Source organism: Crocodylus siamensis, chromosome 4, assembly GCF_052110815.1.
Source record: "Crocodylus siamensis isolate JL-2025a chromosome 4, ASM5211081v1, whole genome shotgun sequence".
NCBI lineage: Eukaryota > Metazoa > Chordata > Crocodylia > Crocodylidae > Crocodylus > Crocodylus siamensis.
In genome coordinates this window covers 156,417,554-156,435,495 of record NC_143398.1, presented here as the reverse complement: position 1 = coordinate 156,435,495, position 17,942 = coordinate 156,417,554, and the positions used below count along the sequence as shown (strand labels likewise).

At 49.7% G+C, this 17,942-nt stretch overlaps 1 protein-coding gene across 7 annotated transcripts in view; it reads right to left on the bottom strand.

Annotated features, from left to right (window-relative positions):
* LOC149866879 (zinc finger protein 385C-like) overlaps nt 1–17,942 on the bottom strand; it is a 236,715-nt gene that overhangs the window by 5,063 nt on the left and 213,710 nt on the right. For 5 of the 7 annotated variants that reach the window (XM_090044403.1, XM_090044408.1, XM_090044406.1 and 2 more), the window contains 4 exons: nt 11,182–11,350; nt 8,284–8,622; nt 2,409–2,596; nt 1,327–1,440 (listed from right to left, as the gene is read on the bottom strand). In XM_090044403.1, coding sequence (XP_089900529.1) covers nt 1,327–1,440; nt 2,409–2,596; nt 8,284–8,622; nt 11,182–11,350 — 810 coding nt within the window. The remainder of the gene's footprint in view (nt 1–1,326; nt 1,441–2,408; nt 2,597–8,283; nt 8,623–11,181; nt 11,351–17,942) is intronic. The other 2 variants (XM_090044407.1, XM_090044404.1) reach the window with 2 other exon arrangements.

The window sequence follows — 17,942 nt, the reverse complement described above, 5'->3', positions numbered from 1 at the left end:
TTGGGTTCACATGTCCCAGGTCCTGGTTCCCTGCTGGGTGACAGTGTTCACTGGGAACTGCTCCAATGGTGATTTATCCTTCCTCTGCCCCGAGATGCTCCCGTACCTGGGGAGCCATTTGCAAAGACCTGATCTCATTGCAGCTGACAGGACAGACAAAATGGAGCTGTTTGGAAAGCAGTGAAACTGGGAGAGGTCTCAACAGTGTCTCCTTAAAAATACTGAGAACATTGTGGGGGGGATGGGAACTACTGGATGACCGTGCCCAGATGCTTGCTTTTACATGTATTAATGTGTATCAGTCCCATTAGCTGATATGGCATCAGATTGGAGTCACCCTCCAGTGTGGAAAGGACCATGCAGCACTGGCTTGAGTCTATTTGAACACTGACAACCACAACCCTCTCTCGGATTATTTCAGCCAGCCTATGGAGCAAAGCTAACTCCTTCCCAGCCTCCTACAGAAAGCCTAAAGGGACCCTCTGTTCAGGTCCCTTGGCAAGAATGGATGCAGAGGAGAGCCCTCCATGGAAGCCTTAAGCTGACCTGCCTCCTGACGATAAAAGCACCTGGACTTCCCCTACGGGAACAAGAAATAAGGGCCAAAACTGCTGATCCTTATTACTGGGCACATCTACACATTCATTAATGTGCCTTACGATACTGCACATTTAGTTTAGTACTTCCTTAATAAAGTATTAACTAAATGCACAATACCTAGAGTTACTGCATAGTAGCACCAGCGCATGGTTATCTGGTGATGCTCACTGTGCATTAGCCTAATAACACCGTGCAGTAGGCTATTAGCACAGTTTTTGCCGTGACACGCTACTGTGCAGTGTTATTAGACTAATGAGCAGTGCTCCCACTGAGTCCCAGGGATGGGCTGAGCTTCTGGACTTGCTGCTGCATTACAGACAGACCTGTGTCAACTTCTATAAACAAACCCTGGAGCTTGTTGTCAGATGAAAAACGGTACCGGTGGCTCCGAGCTTTCAACAATCACAAAATGGCTGCTTTACAAAATCATTGTGTTGGCATGGAAGCCTTGAAAAATAATAAAACTTGGGGTCTTTTTACTGATCATTAGGAGCCTTCTTTTCAAGCTTTTCCTTTATGATAACTGGGGCTAGAAACTCCCCCCACCCCCATAGGGAGCGGAGATTAGGATGCAGTTAGAGGACTCCAGGGGCTGGGGCTTTAAGGCCACCCTCCCACCCCACCGGAATATCACAGATCTTGCAGTAATATCACAAGAGTCAGCGAATGCTGCAAGCTTAATTCTAGACAAACACACCAGAAGGAAGTTTGCTGGAAGACAGATACCTTGAGAATACTCACTGCGAGGGCAGCGTTCTTCTGCAGCTTATTGTATGGGCTGTACTTTGGCTTGGGCGGCTTCCCAGCAAGCCTGTCTTTGTGTCTCCTGCTGTTCATGTGCTGTGGGTGGGAAAGCCAGAGGGTCACATAGGGATTGGGAAATCTACTGGCAAACCCATTATCCCCAGGAATGACCCTTTGGAGCCCTGCTCTGTGCCTGCCCTATGGGAGACATGGAACTGCACATTCAGTGCATTCTCTCAGTCATTCCATAACACATCCTTTGCTTCTGATGTCTTGGCTCTGGGATTTGCACCATGCAGGCAACAATGGCCTCAACATAATCATCAGCAGGAGCTGAACCCAGGACCACAGAGTGCCACCTCTCTACTGGCTGAGGCACAGAATCAGGCCACCTAGCTTGCAGCTGATACCAGATCATTGCCCTCTATGCATAGTTCAGCCATTAGAAGGGAAATATCTGCCACTGTGTGACTGCTGTTAGGGACAGCTCTTTTCCTTACCTTGGGCTCCATTCTATCCCTCCTGCAATGTCATTGCTGCTGCCTCTTTTCTCAGAATTAAGTATGATTTTACATAAATGAATCGATTTCTCAGGATCCATTTCAATGCACTGTCTAATCTTTTTGTTTTCTCTGTCTGCTAATTCCCACCCATCCCCCCACTTCCTCTGCTTCACTGTTCTGTGACCCTGCAAACTTATAAAAATTGGAAGAATCAATCTTTCCCCAAAGAAGGGAGGAGCTGTAGGGTCCAGGCATTTCAACCTCTTCCTCAGGGAGCTGGGCTCTGCAAGGTGCCATCTGTAGTGAGGTGTTCTGGGGGGAGGAGAGGCTAGGGTTGTTTCCAGTAAGATATGGGACTATACATGTCAAGAGACCCACCCCCAAACATGTACTGAAGGGGTCTGGAGGAAGCATATGCCTCACTCCACCACTTGTGGAAATTCCTGTGGGTGGGCCTTTCACAGGCATCATAGATTCCTCTGTCCCTATGTCCCGGTATTTCCAAGGACAGACACTAAAAGGGAAGATCTCACCAGGCAAGCGGAGGGCTAGAGCCATCACCTGTTTAAGCTGGGTCTCCGAGTTCACGTAGATCTCACACACTTGGCAGTGGAACGCCTTGTTCTGGATGTTGATGCTGCCCTTGTTGCCAATCCGTTTGGACTTGTGTCCTGCCCGGGAGAGGACCTTGCCTCGGCCCCGCCGCATCTGGGTGGTGTGACCCTCCAGCATGGACTTGTGTTTGGCTCCTGGACAGCAGAGGGAAAATGAAAGTCTTTAAGCAAAGGGACCAGATGCCTTGACTAAGGTGAAGATGCTGTTGATAAATGCAGTGGAGGAGTTGAGTGTGCTTTGCCTTCAAATTTACCATGACGATTATCCAAAAATATCACCCATGGCTGTGTTATTCATACACAAACCCCAGCAGCTTGCCTTCTTCCATGCAGAACACAAAACAAAACTCTGCGATGGCAGGGGAGACCAAGGAACAGGGAAGGAAGCGACTTACTCAAGGTAACATAGACCAGTGGCAAAGCCAATTAGAGAATCCAGGGAAGCCAAAACAATCCCAGTTCTCTGAAGCATTCTGCCCTGGACTAGCAATCCCTACAATCAGACTGGCATAGGTTTGCATGAGTGGAGAACCTCAGTGCCGGGTGAAACAGCAAGTGCACTCCATGATCTCATGTTGCCCCAGCCCTCCTATGTGGAGCTCCAGCTCAGAGTAAATACTGCACATCCAAGTTATGAACAGAAGGCAGAACTGTGCTGACTGCTCTGACTATAGGCGGAGAGGTGTGAGCAGGTGTTGCACTAATAAAGGTCAAGGAGCCAGAGGAAACGATGTCCAGTGCTGTCCAAGGGCATCTCTCTGCTCACCGCACCAAGCAGCCGAACACTTAGTGCCCAGCATGTTGTGTCATTAAGATATAATGTAAGCAGAGGTAATCACTGGAAACCATCTCCCAAGTCAGCTAGCTCAGCATTTCTCCCTGGGTCCAGTCTCTGAGCCTATAGGTAATGTTCTCACATCCTCCTCGGGATCAGGTTCTGGGCAGGCGTGCTGAGCCTGCTTTAATTTTGGGCACTGGTAATATGAGAAAACAGGGCTGACTCCGACTGGAGTGGGGGGTGGTACCAAAGAGATCAGGTCTTTCTTGAGTACCCGCTGGGTGACATTCAGGAATGCGTGCCTTGGGTTCTCCCCAGAGCTGGGTGGTGAGACCCAGGGATCCTGTGGGGAGTCACATGCCTTGAAGAACTTCTGAACTGCCCTTTATACAATGACCTCTGTAATTCTAGCTAAAAGCACAGGAGATTTGCCAATAACTGGTGGGACTCAGAAGTCAGACGTAGGACAGAAGTGAGTCAAAGCCAGCAGCACTTCCAAAGGGGAAAGGAATGGGAGATCTACACAGTATTTCCCAGCTAAGGCTCACTGAGTGTGGCTCCTTCTGGCTCGGCCTGCAGGGGTGCAAGCTTGTGTGACTACCAGTGAGGACTGGCTCAGTTCAAAGGGAGGTGAAGCCTGTCTCTGTTCAACTCTGCTACAAGCAAAAAAGCTTTGTGGGTGACCTGATACAGCTCTTCTCTCCCTGTTTTGAGACTCGGTTATAGCAATCTATGGCCTGCACACAGAGAGAGAACAACTCCCACTCTGGGGAGGGGGGGCTGTGCTGTTTGGAGATGTCTGGCTTTACAGATGGTAGTTCCCAGAGCTGCAAACAGGCAGTATCTGTTCAACAGCAATCAGAGCTTCTTACCATAAGCTTGTCATCTAGAGATCTTAAAGCAGGGGTAAGTAAAATACAGCTGGTGGGCTGGATCTGGCCTAACAACTGATTGTATCTGGCCCGTGGGCAGGTGGCCACCAACTCATCGGATGAGGCCCACAGGCAGCCCAAGGCAGCTGGCAGCTCTGGCTTCAGCCACCACTTGGTGGTGGGCAGGTGGGCAGGACTGTTTTCACCATGCTGGGTGGGCTTCCTCCACCTAGCACTGATATGTTGGCATCAACTGTCGGCCCAGACAAATGCCTGGATCCCCACCCAAAACTGCATCCACAGCTGATGCCAATGCCCACTTAGGGCTGCTTCTGCCACCCAAGGCAGGTGGTGGTGTAAGCTATGGATGGGGCCGGCGGGTTCTGGGTCAGGGATGGGGCATGCTACAGCTCTGGGTGGGGGGCAGGGGGCAAGAAGCAGGGGGAGCAGGGCATGCTGCAACTCGGGGTGGGAAGTGGAGGGGAGGGAGAGATAGAGAGGGCATGAGGACTCAGGCATACTACAGATTTGGTGGGGGGAGAGAAAGAGTGATGTGGCCCTCAAGAGGATACCAAAACTCACATGACCTTTGAAAGGACACTAAAACTCATTAAGTGGCCCTCCAGACAAGATAACTGCCCACCCCTGGGTTAAAAGCATACCACAGGAAAGGTTAATGTTTTACGGATGGTGACAAAGGTGTGGACTTGGCTATGGTCACTAGCCGGTCAGTGGCAGAGCTGGAAACAGAAGCCAGTCAGGTACCCTAACTCTGAGGACAGCGGAGACGGCTTCTGTATCAGAACGATGGCTCAGCAACCCCTGTGTATTTTGGCTTCTAAGCCTTCAGCAGTTTCCTCCCTCACAGTTTCTGGAGTCTGTGACAGGAACTGCAGACACCTTAAACTAGGAGATTTTGTTCACAGCTATCACTAAACCAGTGAAAACTGACACTCGGGATGGGAGCAATGACTCATTCTCCATCTTTCCCCTATGCGGTTTCCAAAGACTCAGTGGCTGGCTGGATATCTCACCCACATCCAGGATTGTGCTGCCCAGGCTTCCTTGAGAACTTCCCTTGCTGTGGGGTCAGACCTTCAGCACCACTGCCACTCTAAACCGACTGGTGTACATCACCTGGTACCTAGACAAGAACTGCAGTCTAGGGAGGTACATATAAATGGCCATCAATGCTGTAGCATCTGAGCAGTGCCCCAAGCTCAGTGATTTGGCATCGGAGCAATGAACAGAACCTAAGGATCCAGGCTCCCATTCCCCTGCTTCCTCTAACCGCCAGCAGGCTGTAGGCATGGAGCTGGGAATGGAACCCAGGAGTCCTGTTTTCTAGTCATCAGCAGCAACCAAGAAGTGGAAACCTTATGAAGTGTAAAACATTTTAGAAAGCCGTTCTGGGGCCTGGCATCTCTAAACCAATAAATGGTGGATGCCCAGGAGGGAAGTGAATAAGGGATAGATCACATTAGGGATATCTGGTTTGATGCTCTCTTTCTATAGCATTCAGCTCTGCCACTGTTGGAGACAGATCTATTTGATGCACATATGGGTGTGGGTATGTGTCCATACAGGAACACTTAGTCCCATCTGTTACTAAAAGGGCCTACTGAGGGTACAGCAACAGAGTTATTGGGACAACTGATGCGAAAACAGGGAGAGGAGCAAGAGCCAAAGGTTAATAACAAGTGTTCCAAGGGAGGACACTAAGCAGAGCACATTGCTCAGTGTGCACTGGTCCTCAAACAAGTCCAGGGAGCCAATGGACACTGCTCAGTGATACTCTACCCAGAGACATGAATATCCAGGGACAGAAAGATGGCTCCAGTCACGGGGGGTCCTCTAGGTCAGAACCTCCTTCCTGGTCAGACAGATGGCCAACTTAGCAAGGGCCATGAGGAGGCTAACCAGGAGGTCGGAGACAGGCTACTAGTGTAAGTGGACCATTGGTCTGACCCAGTATGGCGCTTCTTATGTTCTGACACCATACGTCCATTAACAAATGGCAGGAAGCAGCCAGCAACCCCACTGATGCTACCTCTGGTGCCGCTGCTACAGCAATTGCTTGTTTGTTCACTCTTTTTCCCCCCAAATAAATCTCCAACTTTGTAATCTGAGCTGATCAAGGCAAAAGGCCACTTCTGTAGCTCGGCCTGAGGTTCTGCCCTTGGCTGCCTTTCCTGTTGGTGACCTTTGTGATGTCCAGGAAGCTGCATGGCCGTGACTCCTGCAAGACCGTTTCAGGCTGGACATAAGGAAGAATTTCTTTACTGTCCGAGCCCCCAAGGTCTGGAACAGTCTGCCAGCGGAGGTGGTTCAAGCACCTACATTGAACCCCTTCAAGAGTAAATTGGATGCTTATCTTGCTGGGATCCTATGACCCCAGCTGACTTCCTGCCCTTTGGGCAGGGGGCTGGACTCGATCTCCCGAGGTCCCTTCCAGCCCTGATGTCTATGAAATCTATGACTCAGAGGTTATGTGGGGCTGGGGGGAGGATTCATTTCCAGCTCTCACAGAATGTGAGTGTCTTTTCCTTTAAAACAGGGTGCAAGAAGTCTCTGTATTTCCTACCCATCATGGACAGGAAGAAACATTTTCAGTGAGCAGCACAGGGCTGCAGAGGACTCAAAAGCCACTGGGAGTCACCAGTACTGCATTCTCCTCCTTGGCTGCAGCACAGCCCAGTGTTCCAGGAACAAACCAGACCTTGCAACCTGCACAGGTAAGTTGGATCTCGCTCCTTATTTTTAAGAGCCCAGGTAGGTCCCTATCCTCCAAAGTTCAGAAAGTATCACTGCCAGCAGCCCCCAAACTCATGTAAAGGAAGAGATCTATCACCTGCCACTCTTCCACCTTCCATAAGAAGCTGATTCTCCATGTGACAAGCTGAATGCTGCCTGCATAACACAATGCGTCTGCCTGCCTATCGACAGCTCTCAGCCTCCCACGTACTAAAGGAGAAGGAGGAATTTATATCAGGGCCTATTTTTCTCATTCAAAGTGCTTTACAAGTGTTATCTAATTACATCTCATAACCCCTGATCCATGAGAGACAGAGTGCTGGTCCTGACCTGCAGCTCTAATGTTCTGCACATGATAGAGACAGGGTTCTTGAACACATTAGTTCATTAGTCTTCATATGAATCCTCTTTGGGCTGGGCACTGTATAATCAGAGCAAAGGATGTCCCTGCTCCAAAGAGCTCATGTTCCCCCTCAGTTTCTATGTGCATTTTTTTTCTGAGGTGAATAACACACCACGGCCAAAAGGAGAGAGAGTGCCTGGCTCATGTAGGACATGAGGGGGAGCTCTGGCATTAACTTTTTAAGGTCCCTAAGTGGCTGAATCAGAGACCAGGTCTCATTAACTGCCAACATCACTTATGAAAATGGGACTTAAGGTAACCCTTGCAATGGGTGCTCTTCAAATGCTGCCCTGGGTCTAGGAAGAGGAGCCTGTAGAAGGCTTTTCCCCTTCAGGTCCTTATCAGCCTAAAGGAAGGCTGCCAGGAATTCAAAGCAGCTTCCAATCACTTGATTAAACATGCCTGAAAATGTCTTTTAATTAAGAGATGTAACAATAAAGGCAAATTTGTCCTTGCTAAAATTCAACCTTTCAGTTATGGAATGGACACATTGACTTTCTACTTGAAGGTCACATGAACTAACCCCTTTGCATAAAGCAATATTAATTAACTCTCATAACCACCCATTAGGGTTTGCCCTGATCTATTTTACATAACGGGAGGTTGAAGCACAGTGAGGTGAAGGGACAGTCACATGCTTGAGGTCATGCTGCCTGTCAGAGGATGAATCAAGAACAGAACCCAGGAGTCCTGACTTTGACCCTAACCTCTTCTATCCATTAGGCCATATTTCCCAACAGTCCTGGCTCCCAGTCACGTTCTAACCCCTAAACTAAAACACTCTTTCTATGGCTAGAAAGAGAACCCAGAGTCCTGATTCTTATTCAGGACCTTATTCTGACCACTGAACTGTGCTTTGTCATGGGGTTGGGAATAGAAACCAGGAGTCCAGTCCTGTATAAACCAGCCTGCTTATCTACTCCAGTAAAGTGACATGAAGGCATTCTTCATCACAGTTATGTCCACAAGTAGTAAGTATGTATAGTTATGGTCATACTAGCGATGAGCCGCTTACCAGTGTTGTGGGCCTCCAACTGGGACAGGGAGTTGACGGTCACTTTGCAGGTGGGACAGTAGAGGTGCGGCTTGCTCTTCTTCCCGTCCTTCTCGCTGTCAGGGGCTGAGCTCATGCTGCTGGCTAATTCTGTTGCCTGGGGCTCAGCACCCTGCGCTGCTGAAGAGGCCACGCTGGTGGCATCCGAAGCACCCTCTGACAGCTCTGAAACAGGTGGGGAGACCAGGGATGGGATGCTGTTGGGCAGCTCAGCTGAGGACTCCTCTGAGGTGGGTGTCAGCATGAGACTGCTGCACTCAGCATCTGGCTCCTTCAGCACCAGGAGGCCATTGGCTTGGACTAATGAAAAGGGAATGGGCACAGGGAGAAGCAATCCTGTTAGTTGAAGGACTATCAGCTTTGGAACAGCACCAAAGCCTCAAAATCCTGCTGCCCAGATCCCCTCCCCATATCACCAAGGCCAACCCAGCCACGCTCCATCTGCAAGTCGACCCTGGCAAACCCCAGCGTACCCAAGGGCCTTTCCTACTAGCACTTTGATCTGTGACTCATCAGAACCATCCTTGACATAAAAAGCCATGATTAGCTTTAATGCATCTGCCACTTTGGGGGGAGATACTCTTTCTGTTTGCCTTTCTGTTGGACGGAGGAGGCTGAGTCCTAGTGGGACAGTCAGGCTGTTATCTGGCATGCTGAGCTCAAAGCAGATGCTTCATTTACTATGGTAGTTATCTCTGGTTTGAAAAGCTGCCCTTAGACATGGTATCAAAGTAAGCTGAAGGGAGGAGAAGCAAAGGGCCCCTCTCCTACTGTGTGGCCACAGAAATAGGTATGGCATGAGGCTCATTGGTTTCTTGGCAGATGACTGAGGATGCTAATTCCTGGGGCCAGGTGAAGTCTGGCATCAGGAGAAGGGCTGTTGTCCAGGTAAAAGTCTGTACTGGCTTGTTTCTCCAGTAATGAGTATGCGGGGCCTCTGGAATGACTGTGGGTTATTGAACAATATGCACAGCAGCAAAAAAACCCGGACAGAGTCCTGGCTTTACAGAAGCCAGAGGCAAAGTCCCACTGAGATCAGCTATTATTTATCATCTTTACAGGGGGCCCAGACATGGACCAGGTGCTGGGAGTTGTATGAACACAAGGCAGAAAGATGGTTCCTGCCCAATGATATCCTAATACAGCTGTGGTTCCCCTCTTTGCTAAGTTACAGCTAACAGCCGAGGGACACCTGTGCTGTGAGGAACTTCACTTCTTTTGTCATTAGTTTTAAGGTGGTACCTAGAGTCTTTATCAGGGGTCAGGGCCCCCAGTACTGGGTGCTGCATAGACACAGGGTGAGAGGAAGCTCCTGCCGGAGGAGCTTGTAGTCCCCTGCTACAAGGTGGGAAGTACTCTGGGCTGCATCACTCTCCACCTTTTTGTGACTGGGGATCCAAAGCTAAGTAGCAGAGGCTGTATGGCCCAAGGTTACACAGGCAGTCTGACTGTGGCAGAAACTTATGTTGACCCAACGACCCTTTAGCTCCAAATCCAGTACCTTCCATCCCAAGGCCAGCCTTTCCCTTAAACATACTGCTGGCTAGTGAGCCTCTGCCTTGGGCGCCTGTTTCCTTTGTTCTTCTCCCACCCTGATGTATTTCATACCACTCCCCCTCTTGTTGGGCTTTCTTCACACTTTGATGGCAAGTTCTCTGAGGCACTTTTATGCTTGTACAATACCCAGCACCAAATCCTGACATGGGTCTTAGAGATGGGCACACAGAAGTCCCAGCCCGAGGGTCTTGGCAGTTTCTTGCCACTGAATTGATACAAAGCCACAAAAGCAATTCAGTCCTAGTGTTGCTCACTCCTCCCTCAGCCCAGCTCACTCCTCCCTCAGCCCCAGAAGAAACATTTATAACTCAGAGCTTTATTGCCTTACTAATCGCAGCCCTCTTTAGCCTGATTAGCAGCTAATAATCAACGGGTGCCCATACACAAGGCCACTGTATATACCTGGCAGCTGCTCAGGTCTTAATCGGCTATTTATGATGTCACAGCCACAGCAGTGTTATTAATATAAATGTTGCGGCATCACTGGAAAAGGCTGTCGTTAACAACAGCATCATTAGTTATCATTACAAAAACCTCCTTGTAAATACCGAACTGTGCCTATTCTCATAGGGGTCTGATTCCCCTGGGTTTGGTAATTTGCACTGCTTGTTCTCAGCCTTTTGGCTACTACATGATACATGTGCCCTTGGGGGAATGATGAGCATGGGCCTCCTGCAGAGGCCGATGCAATGCTGAAGGAGGTTATTCCACCCCTACTACTTGCAATAGAGAAAGATTGCAATGCACAGTGAACAGGACTGCCAGCTAGATGATAGTTAGGGCTAACGATATGTGGGGAAATGTTGGGACATGGGCATCTGCCCCAGAAGGTGGCTGGGTCAGAGCTGACAGCCTCTGGGACTTAGACTCGCATCCCAGGCTCACTTCATGCAAGGGTCACCAAGTCACCACCAACATAGGTGAGACTCAAACAAGTGACCTAGAGCAGAATGGCCCTGCAGGCTCTGCCTAGTCCCTGTGACTATCTGAGCCTCCTGCTTGCTAGCACTGCTGTCAGTTGCAAGGCAGATGCTGCTTTTGACCAGTGCCAGCATGACATTAATTGCTATTTGGACAGAGCGCTGCTCCTTATGGAGATACATTAAGAATTTCATGGGGCTGTTAATCCCAGGGGATTTATTATAACAGGAAACAACTGGCATTGACTCTGCCTGCACCCCCCCCCTCCCCCCATCCTTCCCCTAGTGCAATCTGGCCAAAAGCCCCGTATGCTGGAAATCTCAGAGGTCAGCGTTCCCCTCTCTGAGCTCTAAAGCCATGGCAGGCCTGCAGTCTCCTCACCTGTGCTGCTGGGATCCCCACTCCCATCCAGGGTAGCAGGGAAATCGGCTGGCTTCTCCTGGCTGGTGGTGGCAGTTGCCGCTGCTATTTTCTGTTTGTTCTTCATGGCTTCTATGGCTTTGAGTCTCCGGGCATGTTTGTGGCCTTTATAATGGGCCTCTGCCTGGTTCTGGAGGAGGGAACATTTGATGGAGAGAAGTCATGTCAGAGCACATGCACCATGGCAGGAAGGCACAACATAAACACACCTGTATACATGCACTCACACATAGGACTGAGCTGGAGGGGGGACAAGTAGAGGAGACTGTTCTGAGAAGAGCAGCATGTTTTCTTGTGCTTCTGTGGCTCTGATACCTTTGAGGAGTCTTAAACTACTTTCCAAGCTTTTCCTGAGAATCATTATTTCCCATCTGCAGGTGGAAAAGCCCAGGAGGGGTGGGGGTGGGGGGGTGAGAGGGGAAGGAGGGAGGGTGGCAGCGTTTTCACAAAGTCCCCAAGACAGCAGCCTGTGGCAAAGTCTGAAAGAGACCTCAGAGTTTTGCCTCACAATCCTCTTTGCTTTCATCCAGCAGCTGAAAAAAGAACCCAGAAGTCGCAGCACCCAACTTTAGCCATCTCCCATTTTCTATCCCACTGAACCACAGAGTCCTGTATATTTTGGTTCCCATTTTCCCACCCACTCCTTCTCTAGAAAGGAGCTACTGAGAGGAATTTAGAAAGCCCATCACATCTCACCTCAACCTTGTCTTTCCACATCAGTGCTGAATACTAAAACGCCCTTCTCCCATCAGACTTGTTTGGGCACCAGGAGGTCACCATGCTCAGCCTGAAGGAGACATGGTGAAGCCATGTGCACTAGATGGGGAGCCTGCTAAAGGCCATGGGCAGGGGAAGCAGGTGGGGGGCCCAGGATGTCCTGTTTCTGAGTGCCTCATAGCTATGCGCTGCAATTCTGCAAGTGTCCTGAGGCTCAGCATTTGGCTGGGTGCTTCAGAGACAGCAGAGATACAGGTGGGGGAAGAATGCCTCTCTTGGCATTTAGACTCAAAGCCAGGCATGCTCCAAGTCTTGCATCTGTCCCAGTCCATGGGACAGAGCTTGTTTGGTTCACCTGAAGGGGTGTGCTCAGCAGCAGAGCTGTGGGGAGAATGACGTATGGAACACCTTGAGATGCCAGTGTTGCATGCTGAGAGGCCAATGTTTGTCTGGCAGAAGCTGGGCCTCAACTTGCATGCCTGGGCTGGCTCTCTGCCTCTTGTTTTTAAGGGGGAATGCCCTAATCTCAGTATCTTTTTCAAGGCACCTCCCCTTCCTAGGAATATCATCCTTCTTGCTGCCTCAGCAGTCACCTGCCCTACGGTTGCTCTGGGGGCAAATTGTTCTGAGCCCTCCCCAGGTGATGGGGTTCCAGGCACAGTATTTATGAAAGAAGCCATTTGTGGATGGCAAGAGTCTCCCACTCTGTGCTTCTCAGGGTCACTTTGAAAGCAGTCTCTATACTCTCAGGTGAAAGGGGGTTGTTTTGCATTCATGCTTCACTCAATTCCTGGCCCCTCTCTGCCTCAGAGGCAGCTTGATCTAGTAGTAGCTAAGACACTAGCTCTGCTACTGACCTCCTGAATGACCTTGGGTGGGTCACCTCTCCTCTCAGTGCCTCTGGTTCCATCTAGTTAAGAGTATAAGCTCTCTGGGGCTGGAGCTGTGTCCTCTATGTTAGTGTAGACAAAACATCTTGTACCACAGGGCCCTGAGCTCAGCTCCAACACTCAGATGCTACCATAATATAAATAGCAGCCCCCTGAGTCAAGCTAAATCTGCCTGAACCAAGGACCAGGACAGCTCAACCAGCCCCAGCTGTCTGAGATAGCCACAAGGGTAACTGGTCACACAGGGGATAAAGATGCTCCATTACGTCTCCAGGAGGCATCAGTGTTACTACAGCACTTGCCTCCAGGCTAACACTGAACCCCGTGACCATTTACGCTCAGTAATTTTTGCCTCCCTTGGTGCGAGCGACCATCACAATGGTGCTATTTTTGGGTGAGCACGTGACAGAGCTCCCTTTTCATCTTTGCATCCAACTGCTTTGCGCGCAAATCTATTCAGACTGAGGGATCGCTTTGCTAAAACACCGTCACGTTGCAAGGCTGAGATAAGGACCCTTGGCTGATTAAACGCACCGAGTCACTTTCAAAGGAAGCTTTCAAGCAAAATTTATGACTTCAGAAACATACCATGAATTGCCTGCCTGCTGTAAATAAATAAATAAATAAATAAATTCCTAGGGAGGACACATCCCCGCATTGTAACCTAACGGGTGTCTAACATGTAATTTACATTCACGGCCTCCTTTCTCCCAGAGAACAGTGAATAATGAAGTGCATATTGATGGGCTCATGCCTGCATGGGACTGATAAAAACGGGCACAAAAGAAAATAACCCCAAACGTTTGTGTACTTAACAGACAGGCACAATGCAGCATTGTCACCCAAAACAACCACCGTTTAGCAATTTATGGAAAATAAATCCAAAATGAATTAAGACACTATTACTTAGCAGAGCAGATTAATTTGCACAGTGGTTTTTGGAAGCTGGTCTAAGGCTCCCAGCACTGGGTATAACAAAATATAACTCCCTCTCTCTTGAAAGGGCAGGATTAATGTCTAAGAATTCAGCATCTATGGCTGGATATGCAGAAGGAAAATCCTACACGTGCACAAGCCAGTATAAATGGAGCCTCATTAGCAGATTAAAGTTCCAGAAGATAATGCAATCTGGACAGGCCTGACTCATGGCCAAACTTGGTTCCCCCAGCATTGTTGCCATGTTATACCGAAACAGAACCAGTGTTACAGTTTACATTGGTAAGTGATTTTACTACAGATGAGAGGTTAGCAAGAAAAGGAGAAGAGCACCAGAGAGAGGGTATGTGTCTGTGGGTATTTGTGAGAAAGAAACAGCACATGTCTGAGAGAAATGAGTGAGAGACAGAATGAACAAAGGTACAACCATGCTGGCAAGACAGGAAGCATGTGCAAGAGAACTCCAGTTGTGTTACCAGGTGTTTGAATAGGTGAGGCAGAAAGAGCATGTGTGCAAGGCTGCGTGCGTGTCTCACAGAGAGAGAGTGCAAGGGCATGGACACATGACATATTCATGCCTATGTTAAAAAAAAGGAATGGAGCACAGCATCCAGCCTTATATCTATATAACTTTCTCAAATCCAGTGTAGAATTATACCCAGAAATATCAAGGGAAAACTATGCCTGTGTAACTTACCCTGGTATAAATGTCAAGCTTATCATGCTTTCTCGTCACCTAGTGGCAAAGAGTTGGAATAATGGCAAAGTCCTGGGAGAGCTGCAGGCCTGTCTGCTCTATATCCCATTGCAATTTACACTGGAGTATGAATCCAATGAACATTACACTGGTGCAAATAGGTCACACATCCCATGTCTGGGAATGAGACCAAATGCACACACAGTGCTTGGCTGGAACATCTCTCCCAGTGCACCTTACTGGCCAAGTGAGCTTAGTCTGGACAGCTCATAATAGCTCATAAGGGTGAGCTTGTGCCAGTATAGTACATTCAAGCCACTTGGAGCAAAAGAAGCTGTATACAGTTTTGCTTGTATAACCATATCTGCGGGAGGGTTCTCGGTGATGCAGTTTGTGGAACACACCTCTGCTGGACAGGGCTGTGCTGGCAAAAGTCTGTGGTGTAGACCTGGTCTGCAGCAGAGCCCAGGTGTTCCTGTGATGGCATTTTGTTCAAGCAGACTGAAAGCACATTGAACCCAGCTCTGAGATTGTGCACGGGAGCCAGAGTCCTCAGGAATCTGCATGCACTCTACCACTATGGTGCTGAGAGCCCCATGAGTAGGCAAACAGGCAGAACGGCTGAGATGCTGTTTTGAGCCGTCCTCCAGCAGGTTTCTGGGGGCTCTGTGCTGTCCTACTCCTTAGGTAGAGGGGGATCGGGGTTCCCAGTCAGGTTCCCAGGCTAGCAGGGGTTATAAACATTCATGCACCCGCATAGCCTTGTACCAGCTGCTGCTCTCTGAACTCAGCACATCAAACTACTGTTTTGATCCTCCCCTAGAAACACTTGAAGAGAGGAGTGCAAAGGAGCTGAGGGGTTTGTTGAGCTGGACATTTCTCTAGCAGTGACTGGTAGCTTGTTATGCCCCTAATCCTTTGCTGGTCAGTGTTAATGCCCTTATTCATGCTGGCTTGTTCCACTGATTTCAGTGGGACCAGAAATGAAATCACTACTGCCCAGTGAAACAGGGAGATCAGAATCATGATCTTTACTAGGGAGAAAGGATGGAAAGGGCATCAGGCTGGTATCCCGGAGTGCTGGGCTGAGTGGCTGCCTCTGCCACTGATTTAGTGTGGAGCTTTAGGCAAGAAACTCAGGTCTCAACTCCTAAGGGAGGGATAACTCCTCACATTCATGATGATAATGGAACTTGCCCATCCTCTGGTGGTGAGGGTCAGATGACACCAACACAGAAGGTAGGCCCTTCAGTTTGGGAGGCATTTTGCCTTCCTGCACAGGAGACACTAGTTAGAGGTCTCTGAATCTCCAGTGACAATTCATTTACTTTAGCAAATAACTTGCTCCCCTTTCCTTCCAACAATCATCCCTGTCCCCCCAAAGGGCCCACCCAATCAACAGCTCAGATGGGTGTTTGCCTGTTAAAAGACGAAGCAACAACACTAAGGAAAAACATCAAGTTACGGTAATGGGAAACTGCAAGGTTTCCCTTGCAGATTCCCAGCCCATTTCTCCATGAAGCAGTAACAGCACTAGACCAGTTATTGATCTTTAATTGGCTGGAACAGTGTAAAAGGCAGCTATGCGCTCTCTGAGCAGATACATGCTATCAGTTATAAATTCATGCCAGGGGCTGTATGGAGGCTCCTCTCTCCAGCAATGCCTGCACTGGAGAGTAATATGGTGACACCTTGTCTTCATAGTTGGCAAATTATACACATGTATATGCGATATGCGTATGCATGTACATGAACATGTTTTTCCCAGTATTTTTCATGCATAGATTCTAACTGCTGCCTTGGGCAGGACTTCAGCTTCCCTCTACTGGCTCAGGTGCTGCACTGGCCTAGGGTGCAAAGGGCAAGTGGCACTGAAGTACACAAGCTGCAGCTGGAGTTTTACAGATACTTTAAAAAGTAAACAGAGAGAGCTTTGTTCCTCACTCCTGGGAGATTAACTTGGACTCTCTGGGCTTGGCTCAATGAGGAGTTGTACCAGCATTGATCAACTACTCTGCTCTAGTTAGTGCAGTATAATTTCCCAAACTGACACACTTATTCTGGAATAAGAGTGGCTTTTTCCAGCCTCACTTAAATGGCTTCCAAAGTAACATGTATTAAACATGGACTAAAGTAGAATCAGCCTCTTTTATACTGAAATAAGAGAGCATCCAGATGGGGAGTTGGAGCAATACAACCCTAGCTGCATAAATTCACAGCTTTCCTTGCACTGAAATGACTGTCTGTGCAGAGGCCGAGAACAGCACTGTCCTGCTGCTGGACTGGCAGAGGAAGACTATAAGTGATTTTAGGTGTTCTGGTTAAACTACAGTTACATTTAGAAGGTGGAGTTAATAAAATGAAGTTATCCCCACTGGGTGCATCTACACATGCAAATAATTCAGGAGCAGTTTACACTTGAGTAAACTCTCCCAGGCATATGTCTACACATACAGGGACGCGGGAGCAGATTTGCTGCTCCTACCAGCAGACTACTCCCATTTCCTGAGGACCTCCAATGGGCCCCTGCAACAGGTCCCCTGGGTGCTAGCCCAGGGGCCAGGAGACAGCTGTCTCCTGGCAGGGGCTGGAACATAGGCTCAGCCACCAGAGCCTGGGTGGGGACAATGTCCCCCTGTCCTGGCAGCCGGGAGCTCCCAGGCCTCACTCCAGGATTGTGGGGCTTGGGCTGAGAGTTTCTTATCTCCCAGAGCCAGCTCCATGGTTGCGGGGTTGGTGCTTGGCACTGGTACTGGGAGATATTTCTCTCCCAGTGCTGGCCTTGAGACCATGGAGCTGGCTCTAGGAGATAAGGATCTCCCAGCCCGGGTCCCATGACCGTGGGACTTGGGCTGGGAGAGAAGGATCTCCCAGTGCAGGCCCTGTGACCACAGAGCTGGTGCTGGGACATAAGGATCTCCCAGCCCTGGCTCTGTGATTGTGGAGTGGGAGCTGGAAACTCCCTGCTGCCAGGGCAAGGGTACATTGTCCCTGGCTGGGCTCCAGTGGTCAGTGGTGATGCAAAGGTGGTGCATGTGCACCCCCTGAGAGTGTCGGTGCACCCCCCGTCAGGTCGCACTCCCTGTTTAGGAAATGGGCAGGGGGGCAGGCAGAAGCACTAGTGCCCCCCTTGCGGTACACTGGCTGTGGAGAAGGGCTGCCAGCAAAACAGGCTGTACTACTTCCAGAAGTGGCCACGGGACTTCCAGAAGCAGTGCAGCTGCTTTTTGGTGAGTGAGATCTGCCATGGGGGGACCTCCCCTGGTCAGTGAGATCGGCTGCCGGAGGTGCCACCTCCCCACCCCAGTCAGTGAGATCGGCTGCCGGGGTAGCCCCCCCCCACAGCCAGTGACTGGTGACAGGGGGGACACATGCCCCCTCTGACTCAAAAGGCACCAGTCGCCCATGCTGGTGGTGGAGCCCGCCCTGGCAGCAGGCACCTCTCAGGGGCAAGTAGCAATCTCCTGCCCGGCTGACCAGGA